At 33.7% G+C, this 17,263-nt stretch overlaps 3 protein-coding genes across 3 annotated transcripts; 2 read left to right on the forward strand and 1 right to left on the reverse strand.

The window, feature by feature from the left end:
• Window positions 1–819: 819 nt before the first annotated feature.
• Window positions 820–3,455, forward strand: LOC119836756. The gene is made up of 4 exons (XM_038365738.1): window positions 820–891; window positions 1,132–1,328; window positions 1,781–1,916; window positions 2,082–3,455. Exons 1-4 carry the CDS (start codon window positions 820–822, stop codon window positions 2,142–2,144), a joined length of 468 nt encoding a protein of 155 aa, XP_038221666.1. The 3' UTR covers window positions 2,145–3,455.
• Window positions 2,168–8,139, reverse strand: LOC119828153 (importin subunit alpha-3). The gene is made up of 6 exons (XM_038354241.1): window positions 7,871–8,139; window positions 7,075–7,773; window positions 6,623–6,865; window positions 5,014–5,286; window positions 3,892–4,068; window positions 2,168–3,460 (listed from the first exon to the last, which is right to left on the reverse strand). The coding sequence occupies exons 1-6, from the start codon at window positions 7,931–7,933 to the stop codon at window positions 3,368–3,370; spliced, it is 1,548 nt and encodes a 515-aa protein (XP_038210169.1). The 5' UTR covers window positions 7,934–8,139; the 3' UTR covers window positions 2,168–3,367.
• A 270-nt stretch (window positions 8,140–8,409) lies between these two features.
• On the forward strand, window positions 8,410–14,708 carry LOC119831713. The gene is made up of 5 exons (XM_038355191.1): window positions 8,410–8,653; window positions 11,290–11,493; window positions 12,519–12,732; window positions 13,393–13,635; window positions 13,984–14,708. Exons 1-5 carry the CDS (start codon window positions 8,567–8,569, stop codon window positions 14,109–14,111), a joined length of 876 nt encoding a protein of 291 aa, XP_038211119.1. The 5' UTR covers window positions 8,410–8,566; the 3' UTR covers window positions 14,112–14,708.
• Window positions 14,709–17,263: the final 2,555 nt, after the last annotated feature.

Consider the following 17,263-nt stretch of genomic DNA (forward strand, 5'->3'; position numbering starts at 1 on the left):
ATTGGAAATCGTGTAGCACAAATACGGCTAAAGTCAGGTTGCGTTGAGTTGAGCGGGGAATTACTCAATTTAGTGTAACAAATTAATATTGTTGGAGTGTCTGTGTTCAGGAATTAATAAATAATCGGCTTATCACTTTAATTTGAATTTTTTTATCTAAGCTTTATAATATTAAACATTGCCAAATAATTAAACGCGGACTTACATTCCTAAGCTTTTACGATTTAAATAAAAACGAGCCTTTCTCATTTAATAGTCGACACTAATCATAATAATAATTGTATTTAATATATGATTTAGCGGAGATAGATTTAGATAATAGAGTGATTCGGTTTTTATTTTTATATTGCTCAAAGTATATTTTTATTTGTAACAATGTGTTTGTACGTTTTCGTGTTATCTGATGTAACGAGCATGATATGATACCAATGTAAGTGCAGTGTATTATAATATTTAACAATATAATTTATTTATTAATTTGCAAAATGTGTTTTTTTTATATCCCATCTTGATAACATCATCTTATATAGAACAGTTAACCGTATCGCAGTTTTGATATGAATACATTTAATAAAGTGTCTAGAACCTTAAACTAAGCTTTGTGAGTAATTTACCGTCAAACGAAAGGTTCGTTGCATTTTCTTAATCTATAACAATAATGTCTTGCTTTTGTCTTAGTCTATTCTTTATGTGTGGTTTCATTTAAAACGTAACAAGGACCTAGCAACAAGTTTATTGATTAAACAATCTCAATCTCGAGACAATCGCAAGGTAAACTTGCAAGTTGCGTTTTATATTACAATTCGATATATAGTGATTATGTTATCGCGACGAGAAAAACTTCTTCAACAACCCTGGGATGAAAGGCGATATAAAGATCACCGATCTAAGGTACTTCATTTAATTTAAAAATGCATGATAAAACGCTCCAAACAAGTGACAAAAAAACGTGTTAACATGTAGGACACAAAATTTGTCAAATAATCTGGGTATTTATTGAAGAACCGAATGTAACTAATTAAAGTCATTTTTTAATCTTATGAATTATCTTCATGAAGATATTAAAAATGTCTCGTGTCATTTTACGCAACCGAAAATAAGAATAGACAATTGTACAAAAAAAAAATTCAGGTAAAATCAGCACTTCCCGCCATCGACGACCGCGCTCCTCCCGCCCGACCTCATGTTGCTTTGAAGTTAAAAAAGGTGCAGAAAGAATTGGACAGGAAAGTCAAGATTCAAAACGATAACTTCAGTTTATTGCAGCGGCTGAATGCTATTATGAAAGTCAACAGACTGGATAATCATTGGGCGAAACCACTGCCTAAGTAAACATAATTATTATTATATTACATTATAACATTGGTCTTCAATTTTCAATTAAAGTACTGCTATACTGCATTTTGATAAATTTATTATCTTTTTGGAGATGCACCATTGGTATACACAAAGTAATTCCATTGAATTTTGTTCGTGTAATATCTATCATAACCAATAATAATAAAGTCCTCTTTTGGAGTCGGCTAAGTCTACTTTAACTGTTATTTGCGTGTGTAGTACGTACGTACTGATTGGTCAGATACTGTTAAACTAAATTAATTTTCAATATATTATCTATAAAGTTAGTATATTATATAAATGTATCATGATTATTCTGAAGTTTTGATAATACAGACATTAAGCAACAGCGCAGTCATGGGTTGCTAATATTGGCTTATTGGAGTATTTTTTTTATAAATTCGACACCTTAATTTATGTTAATTTTATTGAAAATTTTCAGTTTCCAACACAAGGTGGGACAATTTTACGACGTTCAGTCTTTGAACAGTCGCCTCGCCACTCGATATGCGAGTTCGATATGTGACTCTTACCACGCTAATGCAGTGAAATGCTTCGCTTGCGAGTATAAGAAAATAGTATGTATTCAGTTATTACTGTTGTTTGATAATTTGACTTATTATGAATTACATAACGACATCAAAATTGACAACAGAAATATTTTTGTTTATCGTTGTAAAAACAACTAATATGCATTAAATTTCCCTTGACAAACGAACAAATAAATTATTGTTTGTTTACAGAATCAAACCAAGAGATACTCGATCGGCGAATCATCTTTACCATCCATCCACTTCAGTCAATAATTGTATGAAATAAAACACATATAAATTGGACAGAATTTATTGTTATATAGTTACAAATGGGTTCCGTATCCGAACATAATGTCACGTCGTGTCCCGTATCAATGATACTTCCGAGTTATAAGTCGAAACATAAATACTATGTTATGATTATCAAAAGCAATGTGTAAGCGGATACACTAGTCGTCCGGACTTACTTTAAAGCTATGCTGTCCGTCCTCATTTTAGTTGGATCCACGGGAATGTGCTCGAGCGGATCATTAACAAAAGATTTTAAAATAAATCCAACATTGGAGCATTTTATATTATAACATGTAACAGTCTTGGTAGCACATAAAACTGTAACTACATTACGTAGCAATTCCTCAATCTAACTGATCTGTGCTAATAAAGGGTCGATAGCGTGACGCTATCTGCGCAAACATTCTCAACATATATAGAATCGGCCTCCGCTAGCTCACACTCCCGCAGCCCCGAGCCTACGAATACGAAAAAACAATGAAAAACTCTTCAAACATCACAATATTTTGTATCACAACGAAACCGTAGCACCGATTGTCAAACAACATTAATCATTACTTTACTTTAAAAACGCGAATTTTACAACGAACACGGTGCTAAGGCCTTTTTGCTCGACGCCCGTGAACCGACGAACCGGCGGCCGACACAACAGAACTCTTGGTTCGTGAATCCATCGGGCCGTAACCGTCTCCACACTCGACTGCGGCACAAGCCCCGCTGGCTAGGATCGACGATAAAATGTTACCTCAATTCGAGTACTGTACACAATTAGATATTTCCAAATAAACATTTGTCTAATCGCATCATTATTTTTTTTTTTTTAATAAAATAAATTATTTCACAACAGACACTTATTATTGCTATGCCAATAGTTCGACGTGAGCGGGTCGCGGGATGAATGGCAGCGGCGCTGGAGTCCGCGGGGGGCGATTCTCGAACGGCCAATTCATTCTAGGAAAATATACAGATTATATAATATACAGCCGCTGTCGACTGCGGGGCGATCCCGTTCACGTGAAATTATTGAATGATCCTAGATTCTATACAAGACGTCCCATAGTAATCCGAAATCGCATCTGACTAAACATAACTACCAAAACAAAGACTTCAGATAGTATGGAGTGTCTTCCTGTCCACAGATGTGGACTCGTGTGTCGATGTGTGGAGGTGTGTGTGTGTGTATGTGTGGTGTGGTGTGTGTGTGTCTAGAAGCGGAAGCCGTCGTGAGGGCCGCTGGACGCCGGCTCGAACTGGAAGGCTTGTTCTGCCGACGTTGGTACCAGAGTCGCGTCTTCCTCCTGGAAACAATATTAGACATTATATCCACTATAGTAAAGTAACTAAGCAAATTCATATGTTACAGTTAAAACATGTTTTCCAATTCGTTATTACATGAAAAACGCATTTTTACGAGAAGCAGGTCACACAATTTCATATCGACTTAAAGTATATACAACTAAATGGCTATATGATTCAAATTACCTCCTACACACATTATAGAAATCCTTACTCCAGCAGAAACCAACATTATATGTAAGTGACATTCTATAAAAAGAGTCCTCCCCGGCTTATAGCTTTGAAACATATTTTATACACCTAAGTAAATTTACACTAGTGATCATGTATTATCTATATACTTCAATTTATTATAATTGATAGTATAGATTTATACGTTTTTACCATATCCCTGTATAGTAATTATTATTAAAACAAAAGTATCATAACATACCTCATCAGCAAAGTACTGTTCGATGATGTCATAAGCCAACTTGTAGATCTCCACCTTCTCATGGCCCTGCAGCTCCTCAATCCTGTCGATGCCTCCGCACTCCTCGATCATGTTGGCGACCTGGTCCGCATTGTCTCCGGACATCTTCAGCATGTTGCTGAGACCATCCAGCACCACCTGATAACAATTTATGATTTTACATAGTGTAAATAATATGGATTGTATAGGACTAGAATCCTTTTCACAACTTACAGTCTGCTAGTTCAAATAGAGAGCAAAGTATGAAAATATACATTAAAGTGGCTATCAGTATTATTATCAATACTATTAGCACATAGTGAAACTAAGTACTTGCTAAGTAATCAACCCAAAGCATTAACACTTCCCTTTTCGGCATAAAACATTATTTCATATTATGTTCATTAGAGGCCATATTCTCTGTTTTTTTTTCTAGTAAAAACATTTCGATTTGAAGTAGTTTCTTCGGCCTTTCATTTTGATAGGGATCAGAGTAAACTACACAAAAATTAATCTTTAAATATTAAACATACAAGCAAATTCAAGTTTTCATTTCACTAAGTTAATTGATAAGTTAAGTGTAATTACTATACATTAAAGATTTAATTAACTAATAATTTAATATAGGTCAAGAATCAGTCACGCATAATCTACGACAAAAGATAGATATATTATCTAATTAGATCATTTTAAGCAGATAATATTTCAAATATTCAACATTCTAAAATGTGCGCTTATTTAAAATAGTCTCCAGCCACTGGCATCTTATATGCACTCAAATGCACATTTTACAAAAACAATGTTAAGTAATTTGCGTAAGGTTTAATTTAAAAAAATATATGCTCAAATAATATTATGGATATAACTGGTGGAGTTCAGTGACTTCAAATTTCTATATTAATACTTCACTCAAGTTTCGCCACTTACTGGTGGAGACCCTGATTACTCAACTGACACATGCTAAGCATAACATTTCCCTAATAACTGACACAATAAACAAACAAAATAGTAAAACAACTCAATTAGCCTATTCTAGTAATATCATAAACGCGAAAGTTGTTTTTTTTTGTGTATTAATCAAAATAGAAACAAATAAGTACTCACATTGATGACTTGTGTGTCCTTACAAGAGAGCAGATTGCACAGTGGCGGTATAACACCGCACTGTATGAGCGCCGCCACCTGTTCCTTTGTGCCACTGATGCACAGATTCGAGACAGCCCAAGCTGCCTCCTTCTGTGTCTGGAACTCGCCCTTGCTGAGATTGTCCACGATCTTGGGCAGCAGGCCAGCGTCAATCACCGCTTGCACTTGTTGCTTGTTACCAGCTGTAATGTTCGAGAGGAACCAGACGGCCTCTTTGCAGATCTTTTCTTTCTGTAAATGTGTAAATGATGATGTTGTTTAGTTTTTCTTTGATAGCCAAATAGAATACTGTTAGAGAAATATGTATGTTTTTGCATGTCTCATGTGATGATGTGTTTTGTAGAAAATAGTTATAATATGACTTCTTAATTCTATTAGAAATTAATTATATATGCAACTAAAACCCTACATCTCTCTACCTTGAGAAAGTTGTGAAGTCAAATCATATATTTATGTTATCATAATATCATATGTTTATGTTATTTTAATGCAAATCCAATATCAGTATTTCTTTTCTTTAGAAGATAAAGTGATCTTCAAAATGCATATAAATACTATCAGATGCAGGAATGTAAATGTACCTGAGACATAAGCAATTAAAAATATTGATATTAATTGAATTTATACCAATTTACACTATCAAAATTCTGTCTGACGGAATACATTTCTAAATATTTTAATTTGACTATAAACAAATATTCAGTTACTATCATTTTTATTACAGTAACTTATATTAATGATGAGGCATGAAGCTCATTAATGTTTAGGAATGCACAAAATAGATTTCAAGCATAAGCTTTAATTGGAAAACAATTAGTAATTTATTTGTTTGGTTATTAAACTTGAATAAGTTAATAGTAAATTAAATTATTTATGTAGTGTCCCAAGATAAAGATGTGTAATTAAAAGTAAATAATTTATAGACATGCTAACTCATATTAATTTTTTATCATAATTTTCACATTTATCATAAAAACACACAGACAAAAAAGAATATCAGACATAGTGGGACACTCATACCCTTAGAAATCATATCTGTTCTGAGTGAGTTGTTTAGTTAGTTTTGAATATGAAACCATATCATATAATTAATAAATAATATTGCTATTTTGAACATATGCTGTGTATGAGTCACTATTTGTGCTTATTTATTCTTATGCATACCTTAACAAATAAGATTGTAATTATATTGAAAATATATAACGGCTGTTAGTTTTACACTCTATGGTGGCTGCATTCCTGAGTTATGTATTATTTTGTGTTATTGTTGTCACAACAAAATATTTATGTTTTGATATAACAGACTAGTGCAATCCAGTACAATGTACTCTATCTTAACCAGTTCCAAGTTAAATATAGACTCAACAAAAAAGGTAATAAGATACAATATGACTGGTGAAGATAATATATAGGCACCCCATTTTGACTGGACTTTCATAGCATCAATGAATACTTCATTCTTTTCAGAATAATGTCTTAGACAGTCTTAGTAAAGTATGTCAGAAGAGCAATGTTTACATCGTCAGCTAGCCCCTTTTGTACATAAACTTTTTCTTTCTTTACTCACCTGATGTGACAGTAGTGCTGGGAAGTGAGATAGGGCATCACAATTGAGCACCACCTGCGTCTGGTCATCTGTTCCTGTGACAATGTTTCCGACAGCTCTCAGGGCTGCGGTTTGGCACTTGACTTCCTTGTGTGATAGCAGCGGTATCAGTTTAGGCACTATACCAGAGTCTATGACCATTTGGATCTGTTCATTGCCTCCGTCTGTTAGATAGCTGATGGCCCATACTGTGTCTACTAAAATCTGAAAGGGAATTTATTACATTAAAAAATTGAGTTAGGTAAGTTTCGTTTTTAATGTTAAAAGATTGAATTAAAAGATTACTAAACAATAGAAACCTAGATAGATGAATAAATATAACAAAGGTAATAATAATATTAGATTTGTAAAAAGAAAATCTGTTATTTTAGAACCAATAAGATCTCAAACTGATAACATGTCATTCAACTTACACTGATATCTGTGTGTGTGATGAGAACATTGAGAGCAGGCAATATTTCTTGGATAGTCTTGACGGGGGGTGGAGGATCCTTACTCCTGCACAAGTTCACAATCACCCATGTTACATTACGGAGAAAAGTTATCGGGATATCGGGTTTAATAAAACTAAGGAGAGGTTTGACAACTCCCAACTCTACGACAAAGTCACGCAGAACTGGTCCATCACCAATGATGTTACCGAGGGCCCAGACAGCCTGCTCACAAACATTCTCGTGGGGTGACATGAGTAATTGCAAGAACAATGGCACTGCACCGGCGTGGACAACTTTGTTCGTCTGGGCAGATGTCCCTGACGCGATATTCGTAAGGGCCCAAGCTGCTTCGAATTGGAGCGTAGGATTATCTGCCCTAGAAAGGCACATGACGAGAATAGGAAGAATCCCTGTTTTTATCAAGTCGTCTATTGGCGGGTTCTTATCGGAGGACAATAATTTCCTACATTGCTGAACTGCGCTTAGCTGCACTTCGGGGTTCTCGATGTTCGCCGCATTCATAACCAGCTCTTGTAAATCTGTAGATGCCAATGTTCTTTCAATTTCATCTTCGTCTGTAGAGTCACTAATGGGTACATTACGACGTTTTTGAAGCGTTTCTTCCCTTTTATTCTTCCTAAGCTCAACTGTCACTTCATTTCGTCGTCTGCGCATTTCCTAAAAGGCAATAACAGAGCATCATCATCGGTTATGTCGGATAGATTGTGAATCGTGGCAACTAAACATTGCAGAAATTAGACAGTTCAATACTTACATCGACATCTTTGCCAGTATTCTTGAAAACATGCATGCGGTTTTTCGCTTGGTCCGTCGCCATTTTATTGTGGTCGTCGTCTGGTTGTTGGAAGATTCACAATTCGTACACAATGAAACAAAGAATTAACTTAAAATAATGCTATAGAAAACTAATCAGACATGTTTTAACGGCACTTTTGCGATTGCTGAATCATTAACCTCTTCACAGAATATTCTACAAATTAAAACCGTCCGTTTCCTTCCTCCCTCCTCCTTGGATTCTTTCTTTTTTCTGCTTTAAGACCATAAACAATTATTTTTTTCATTCTGTAGTCTATGAAATTAAGGTGCGTTTATACTTTGCATACATTTTAAAGTTTTATGACTTTATATGGATTCAAAACTGATATAATCATTAAAAATAATTTTACAATTTCATCATTAAAAAATAATAGTATTTAAAAATGTTTGCATAATTGAAAAAGCAACAAAGACATCCGGATCTAGGTCACAGTACTGGAATTGAATATTTACTGTGAATCTTGTTACTGGATTGATTACTGGGTCCGTCCAGGCTAATGCTTACTGCGTTTGTGCAACCAATCAAAAGTGCGATCAATAACAGTAGCAGAAGCGTTCCATACGTTTGCTCTCAAGGTTCTAGTTGCAGTTTGGGATTTTGTGTTGAATTAAAGCTAATAAAAAGGTTTTAATCATGACGGTTTTCGCAAAACCTATAGACATATGCGAAAAGCCAATTATTGTTAACTCTCCCTATATCCGGGGAAGTAGCAGGAGCGAGGTACGTATAATTTTTTTTAACCGAAAATATATATAATGAAGTATATCTTATACGCGAATTTATCACAATTGAAAAAACATACAACATAATGCGAAATTGAAAAAAAAAAAAAAATTAATCAATAAAAATTAATAAAGAAATGTTGCGCAGGTCAAGACGAATGTATTAGAGATAGAGAAAATCAACTTATAACACCTTTTCCCACATTTTTTATGCATTTTGTACGTGTGTGTATTAATGTGGGGATATTTAAGAACCATATTACACATAAAAAAGCGTTCAATATAATATCTCTATGATTAAAAATATGGGTGCAGACTGCAGTATGAGTATCTGTAGACGAAAATAAGCCAAAAAACGCAAACATTATATTTTAGAGCTGATTTATAAATTTTGTTACTTACACAATTTCTGATAAGCGATAACATAGTATTAACAACAGACTGTTTTCCTCTCAAAATGTTTTAATTAATGGATTAGCGCACAAACAAAGGTGCAGATTATTTTTGCAGAATCGACTTGGTAAAATAGTCTCATACAAAAATAAAAATTAAAACTTAATAATCCGTAGCTTAGGGCCTAATTGGATTCAAATCGATAATAAAGCAATCGGTAGAAGATTGCAACTCTTGTAAATAAATAGCAAGTATTGGTCTTGTTGCCATGTTATCTCCATGGGAATAGAATATAGATGTCAATATTCTTAGAATTTATAGTAGTTTAACATTGAATATGGAACCGGAGATAAAAATAAAAATTAGCACTATATGTACATTTTTATTCTGCTGCATCAGAAACAAATGGTAGTTCATTTAAAAAGTTCGCTAGTGTATCAATTAATATTTCTTCTTGGCCAATGACAAAATCAACTGTTAAATGTTAAAATTTGTTCCCTCCAATCACCTAGAAAAATATTATTTACCTTTGATGAATGAAAAGTAAGACCAAGTTCTTTAATATAAAACACCATTGTTTTCTGTACGCAGGTGCTCATGAAAGATTAAATATGCACAATTACCTTATAATGTGATGTATTTCCATCAAACATGGTCATCGCGAAAAAAATTTTTTAAATAATTTCGAATTTTGTCTTGCAATTTGCAAGTGACACGCCAATGTTTGGCCTCAGCATTGAATACATTTTTATTTATATTCGTTTGTTTGTCTATTTCAATAAAAACAGGTAGAAAATACAACAAACGAAATATATATTAGCCCACTTGTGTGTACGTTTTTTCACGTTCTTCGGGGAAAATTATCTTGTTTTGTAGTAGTATTCCTTCTACTGTTCCATAAAAAAAATTAAATATTTTTTTCGTTTACATTCGACGTGAAGTTGGAAAAACATTTTTTTTTCTTCATTTATGATATGAATTAGATTTTTTATACTGAATTGGGAAGCGTTAAGTAATAATCAGCAGTTACTTACTCAATAAAATGATCAACAGTGGATGTTTGACAAAAAATATTTTGATTTGCTAAATTAGAAATTCTTCTAATAACACATTCGTGTTATTATAAATTCGTTACTTCATAATAGTCAAGTATAATAAAGCATGTTATTTATTAATAATATTCCAAGAAAATATACAAGCTTTGGCCATCCGGATGCGCTATACGGAAAGCGCATGTGTAATTTGTTAATTATTTTTCTGATGCATAGCCTCCGTGACCTAGTTTTCCCACCTACGTCATAACCCCGGCCATTTGATTGGATCCTGGCGCACACCGATCATAGTTATCGATTCTAGCACCTTTCCCACGTCGAGAGTACATTACTACATGTAGATTTTATCTGGTAGCGGTTATTTGACTATGTAAATTTAAGTGTCAGAAAGTTTGAATATTAGGCATTTAAGATAAATTGACAGTCATCTACAGCATTGATATTTAGTTTTTGATAAGGTGCAGGAAAATGACTTTTTTCTTATGTTTTCCTTACGTTAAGGTAACGAGACTAATGCTAGACGCTTTAAAGCACAAAATAAACTTCTTTGTGCTTTAAGTGTGTAGTAATATAAAATGCGCGTATCAAAAAAATAAAATATTAGTTATTTTTACAGTAGATCAGAGTAATTGAGAGATTAACTGCTTTATACAAAATATTTTAAGATGTTATATATTCTACAAATAATTTTTGAAATTGCAAATTCTTTAGCTTTACTTTATTGAGAACAGATAAATAGATTGATCTAATCAATACTTTTTGGACCTTAATGGGTTTTGCCGTTCTCGGGAATTATACAATTATACGATTCAACCGATTAATGTGAGTGTTTGTGTTTGATAAGAAATCGTCTATTTGGTCTCATTCTCAACCAACTTCAAAAAAAAAGGAGGTTACCGATTTGACTCCTGGGTGAACCAACATTAATTTTATTTTTTTATTTGAAAGCTAGTGCCCATGTAGTCCTATTTAAATTTAGTTTAGTTATGACGACATAAAGGTTTAAAGGAAGGTTTAGTTTAAAAAAATCATTGTAGACTTTGGAGTGGTATCGCAGTCCTTAGACACGTCGGTGACCATTTTTGTAGATAAGATCTTTTAAGTTATAAACCTTATTTTATTAGGGCGATAATTAATTCATAAGATACATTCTTTAAGCCATTTTTACTGTTGAATATTTTGGTAACAGTCTCGCGTGGATATACCGGGCGAGGACTATCAGATGCCGTCACTGACTCAGTCGGTGAAGGGTGTGATGTACCTCGTGCTGTCGGTGATCATCCTCCTGACCCTGGGGGTGACCTCCATCATCGTTATGCTGAGGCAGTACAAGTCTGGGTACAACAACTACCAGGCCTTTTGCCATATCCCCGTGCCGAGGGATTTCACTGAGGTTGGTAATGAGTATCTTTAGGTCTAAGCAATTCAAACAATTGTGTATTACCGGGCTTATTATAGATGTATTTATTGTAGTATTATTTACCACCAGTAAATGAAACTATATCCAAATTGCAATATTATTTATAAGCCAATTTATGTCATGTTTGTATTGGTGTAATATAAAAAAGTTAAGCTATAATGCCACCAAAAAACGCTTGAGCATACCTTTGTCATTAACACTGTTATTAACACACAATACATTAACGACTGTGTTCACGTAGTTTATTTCGCAGTTTCAACTCTCTTTCATAAAACTTGCTCCAAAATTTTCGAGATTAAAACACACATGCCAAAAATCAAAGTTAAAGCATTTCTCATTTCTCTCCATTTCTCCTTGTGGTTTATAAAGTAGATGTATTTCACAATTGCTTTCTTGACCAACTTTCCTTTAAAAGGTGTTCAGCCTTATGTACCTAGATTTAAAAAATAATTTTAGATTTGAATTGGACTCCACTCAAAGCCGATTTCGACTACTACGCTTGATAATGTAAAAAGATAGAGATGGTCGAAAATACTTGAAAGCTCTAGTAATTGTTTTTTGTTAAATGTAATTATTATATGATTTCAAATGCAACTCGCTAACCTTAAATATCCTTCGTACCGGGGGTATGAGACTACTATGAATAAGTAATAGGATAATGAGAGTCAATTGAGAGAACTGCATGGGACATTTCATGGTCGAATCGGTCAAGAATTGTACCTACTGCAATGATGTACTGAATATCGGATAACAGTAATTAACTTCACTTATCTAAACATTCAGAAAATTTTTCATAGTTGTTACCATTAACAATTATAAAAACAAAAAAATCTTTTTGATATTTTCTTAACATTGTTTACTCAAAAAAATAGTGAAATACTGTCAGTATTCAACCATTTTGAACTCCGAAGTTTTCACAAATTGCAATTCGTCAAAAAAATCTTCTACGACGTACGTAATTCCTCCTTTAAACTCATCTACCACGATTTGATTTGCAGAGGATGTCCGAGGGCAAGTTCCGCGCTCTGCCCATCATCTGGTCTTCGAAGCCGGTACTGCAAGTGGTCAGCACCATGGACGAGCCAGACAGCGATGAGTTCATGGACATGCTGGATGAGGAATTGGATATTGGAGACTCGGTGGAGAAGATTGCCGTTGTGGACCATGGGCGTCGCTTCCAGTTTGTGCATGACTTCGCTGATAATATAACTGGTAAGCAATTTTGCTGATTGTAAATATGCAACATATCGTTCTAATTTTTCTAATTTTAGTACCCATAATGAAAATATATATGATTAGCTGCGCCCCGCGGTTTCACCCCCGTAAGTCAGATAAAGAGTTGCTTATTTGTTATTCCAGTTGTCCATCTATCTAAGTACCAAATTTCATTGCAACCGGTTCAGTAGTTTTGCCGTGAAAGAGCAACAAACACACACACATCCTTACAAACTTTCGCATTTATAATATTAGTTCCTACTAGGATTAATTAAAAATTCAGCTATATTTCCATTAAATTAAACGTATTAATTATAATAACAAAATAAAACAACTATTATTATATCACTAGCAGATAAATACTATACAATGTATTGTTATTTTTGTTTAGATTTAATTATGCTTGCTCTTTAGGTTAAAGAAACGTAAATATATACGGATAATAGAATGAATAAGGTAGCCAAGACAAATGTTGTTGGTTTGTCCCAATTTTTCTAGTCTTGGAATCAGTTGCAAGCTTTTTTGAGCTGGTGTGTCGCCTGATGGTAAGCGCAACTACCGGCTATGAGCGTTTTCAGAGCCGTAAGGTCGTTATATATGAGCAACTTTATTAGAAAGATAGAGTTTCGAGAATTAATTAATTGTTATCCGTTCCAGGCATCGTAGATGAAGACCGTTGCTTCATACTGGACTTGGAGCCGGACTTTGTTCTGCCACCGGACATTTTGATCACCGGTTTGACAGCTGGTGAACAGTTTGACGTCTCCAAAGTTCGTACTCATCTCCGTGCCGCATTACCGGCTATAGTGGACCTCGCTAACACCACGCAGAGATTGGCTGAGACCTGCTACTCCAGACCCACTTACCGCGTGTATAGGAGTGATGATGATGACGATGCTAGTGAGTTGATTTCATTCAACATTTTAGGATTTGTTGTGCTGGGTTTTGAGATTGGTTTGAAGTGAGGGTTAATATGAAATAGAGAAATTCTTGCTATCGAATGAAAAATTAGTAATCTGTTGTTATTGTAACATTCATTAATTTTAAATTTAAGGATTTTGACTTGATTCATTGATTTGATCGTCAATTCTTATTTCAGAAGCCATAATATTTTACCTTTGTCTTAAAAAAGGTCTTGGTTACTTAAGAATATTTTTTCTTTCCATGTCCAATGAAAAATATGCGAATCATTCTCGTGGTAAAAAAATGATAAAAATATTGATCTTGTATAATTTTCTTTAATTCCAGTCGAAAAACGTTCCACCGATCCGCAACCGCATGACTACATACAATTCTCAGGCAAGCACGTCCAGGAGATCAAGATAGACAACATAGGCGAGATTATGCAGTACGAGCAGAGCATTAAGAAGATCTAAACTGTAAGGCCTGTGGATCTTGGGTATTGGAGAGTCGGTTTCTGCTTTTAGTATCTGTTCGAGAGAACGTTGCCAGAATGTTCTAGGTTTTTCCGGAAGTTTTGGGGAAGTGTCTGAATTTTTAGACAGATTTTTGTTTCGTGTAGCTTTCCTTCTGTTCAGGCTACTTATGAATTGGGAATTTTGGACGGATTCTAATGGGCTACCAAAATTGGTAGTACCTATAAGTTCTTGATTTCAATGCTGTTTGAAGTTCATTTGTTTGATGAGGGTCTGGAAGGGAAGGTGCGGGGAAAGGAAGTCCCATGTCCACATGTTTTAGTACAGTTAAATTTTAAATGTTAGATTAGTTATCAATATTTCAGTGTTAACGTGGACCCATTGATTCCCAGATCTTGTTCAGAAGGAGCGTTATAAATACGAGTAATAAGGCCTATGTATGCTATGCTACATTTTAAGGGATGTAGTGGAACATAAAATCAAAACAACTTAAAGAAGATCTATTAAGGAATTATATAATACGTAATTTGCTCCTTCTAGACGAGGTCATATAATTATTTTGATACACATTATGTACGCTACAGAAGGGACTTGTGCTCAAAGAAAAAAAATAATTCTTCAATACCAATAATTGAGCATAAAAATACACGAACTATGTCCAGGATTACCCCCATAAGAGTTATTAAGCGAAATGTGTTAGACTGGAAAAGCAGAAAAGGATAACTCGTAACCTGAAAATCGATTACAGGGAACAGTGGAAATTCAGCCTGCTCCATATTACTCAAAGGGATAAATTACTTGTTTAATATATGCTTCAAGTAAGATATGAAAACGGGAAATCCAAAAGTAGATACATAATGAGTATCAAGTAAATCCCAATATTTAACCAAAACAAAATCAATGTTAGTAAATATAATGTTATTATATAAATCGTCTAACTCCTTTGTTTCTTTGTTTATTATGATTTGCTACAAAACACTCCGTGTTTCTGTCGTTAAGTTAAAGGTTTCTGTCAATTGCATTAATGGGAGAGTTAGGGAAAATCATATGTAACCAAGAATGAGGATGTTTTACAAATAATGTTGTTACGGGACTGAGTTTTTGGAATATAACTAAAGCACAAAATATATGATGATTATAGTGCACCAACACAATAATACCCGTGTATTGGTATTCCAAAGGAGCCTACTAATATTAAAGTTTGTGCGGATGGGTCTATGTTTGTTTCTCCTTCGCATAAATCCATGGATTTTCATGATACTTGGTAGTGGTGTGACATATGTATCAGAAAAGCATGTGAATTATATCCCCTGGTTAAACAACGTGGCATATCTTGTATAATATAAAAATATTACATATATATAGATCTCACGACATCGCGCACAAGGGTTTTTTATAATATGTGACATAATAATTGCATAGTATTATAAAATAGAATGGTGTAAACACCAGCCATTTTTGTTATTTTTTATAACATCTTACAGATTAATAATAATACACTGTAAATAGATTTTTTACTTGTCAGCGCCATTTTTAAATTGAATTAAAGTAGGAAGGTAGTGGGATTGGTTCTGAGCAAATGACACAAATATTATTTGTCTATTTTGTTTTATATTAATTCAATTTACCTACTCCATATTGAAAAGGCACATAGATAAAATATTTAGGTACGCTTTTTAATCTGTGATTATAAAAAGGATATTGCATTTATTTACTACCTATCTTTGAAAACCATATTGATATTTCTTATAGATGTAGTTAGGATATAAGGACTTAGAAAATAAAGAATCAATGTACCAATTCGTGTTTTATTTCATACCTTTGCAATTACTTTTTAATGAATTACGTTAGTTTGTTTGCAGTTTAGATGCTTGTTTTTTTGTAACGCTTGCGTCTGAATCCATTTGGAGGAAATTAGTTATACATAGTTACACACGGTTGGTAATGATGAAGTAATTAAAAAAAAAAACAAAATTAGAATTTCGAAAAAAAAATATCGTAATTTAATAGCTTGCATTCATGGCCGAATTTGTTGAGGAACAGATGATTAACAATATTGCTGTGTTCAAATGTAGTCGCTGATGGGCAAGAAAGTGTTGCCAGTAAGATGCCAACAACATATTAAATGCAATTCTGCATTATGTTGATGCAAACTTTTTATTAATCAATTTTAACATGAATACGGGGCTTAGGCAATTAGTTAGACACGTTGAGTATCCTAGGTCCCTCTTACAGTAAGTAAGTACTTACTTACTGTAAGAGGGACCTAGGAGACTCAACGTGTAAGAGCTGGGGTGGTTTCAGCTTTGTGTGCCTTCTTTTCTCTTTCTCGCAAAATAGGCGCATCACATCGATTTGCGGAAACATGCCCGTATTAATTTTATCTATACTAATAAAATTATAAAGCTGAAGAGTTGGTTTATTTGTTTGTTTGTTTTTTGAACGCACTAATCTCAGGAACTACTGGTCCGATTTGAAAAATTCTTTCAGTGTTAGATAGCCCATTTATTGAGGAAGGCTGTAGGCTATATATACCTCGTACCACAGGCGAAGCCAGGGCGGGCCGTTAGTTAATAAGATTGATTGATTGATGATTATAAGATATCAAAATTATGAAAATATAAAGCTAAAATTAAAAGACACAAAGGTAAATTGTTAAATAGGAATAAAGCGAATATGTATAAAAATAATTACCATGTGCTTATTTCATCAAAAGCACATTAAAAAATGTCACATGTCGTCGAACTTTTGATTCTTGGACATGCGACGTCACGATATATCAAACCGATATAACATTTAAAATAATTTAACATAGCATTAAATAAGATTATTACAATATTTTGATGATTATGATGATTAATTGTGTTGTAATCAAATACAGTAAATTATCGTGAAAAAATGTTATTTTTAATTATTATTAACGATTTTTCTTCTTTACCTGATTTTAAAAATTACGACATAAGGGTTTCAATAATCCCTAGTTCTCTCTGTCTGCCTGTATGTTACGCTTTCACGCTTAACCCATTTTTGATGAAATTTGGTATGAAGATAGAGCTGAACTTGGGAAAGGACATACCATACTTTTTAGAAGATTCGGCTTTGGGTATAGACCTTAAGAAAGACTACAGGCGATTACGTCACCTTACAATGTC

This window comes from Zerene cesonia, chromosome 1 (genome assembly GCF_012273895.1).
Source record: "Zerene cesonia ecotype Mississippi chromosome 1, Zerene_cesonia_1.1, whole genome shotgun sequence".
NCBI lineage: Eukaryota > Metazoa > Arthropoda > Insecta > Lepidoptera > Pieridae > Zerene > Zerene cesonia.

Bases quoted from the DNA above. Each gene is read 5' to 3' on its own strand.
- LOC119836756 (XM_038365738.1), top strand. From the start codon at position 820: ATGTTATCGCGACGAGAAAAACTTCTTCAACAACCCTGGGATGAAAGG. The intron at 1,329-1,780 runs GTAAACATAATT...GAAAATTTTCAG, and splicing joins TGGGCGAAACCACTGCCTAA to TTTCCAACACAAGGTGGGAC. The intron at 1,917-2,081 runs GTATGTATTCAG...GTTTGTTTACAG, and splicing joins CTTGCGAGTATAAGAAAATA to AATCAAACCAAGAGATACTC.
- LOC119828153 (XM_038354241.1), bottom strand. From the start codon at position 7,933: ATGGCGACGGACCAAGCGAAAAACCGCATGCATGTTTTCAAGAATACT. The intron at 4,069-5,013 runs GTGAGTACTTAT...AATTGTTATCAG, and splicing joins AGGACACACAAGTCATCAAT to GTGGTGCTGGATGGTCTCAG. The intron at 3,461-3,891 runs GTATGTTATGAT...TATTGTTTCCAG, and splicing joins AACAGTACTTTGCTGATGAG to GAGGAAGACGCGACTCTGGT.
- LOC119831713 (XM_038355191.1), top strand. From the start codon at position 8,567: ATGACGGTTTTCGCAAAACCTATAGACATATGCGAAAAGCCAATTATT. The intron at 8,654-11,289 runs GTACGTATAATT...TTTTGGTAACAG, and splicing joins GGGGAAGTAGCAGGAGCGAG to TCTCGCGTGGATATACCGGG. The intron at 13,636-13,983 runs GTGAGTTGATTT...CTTTAATTCCAG, and splicing joins TGATGATGATGACGATGCTA to TCGAAAAACGTTCCACCGAT.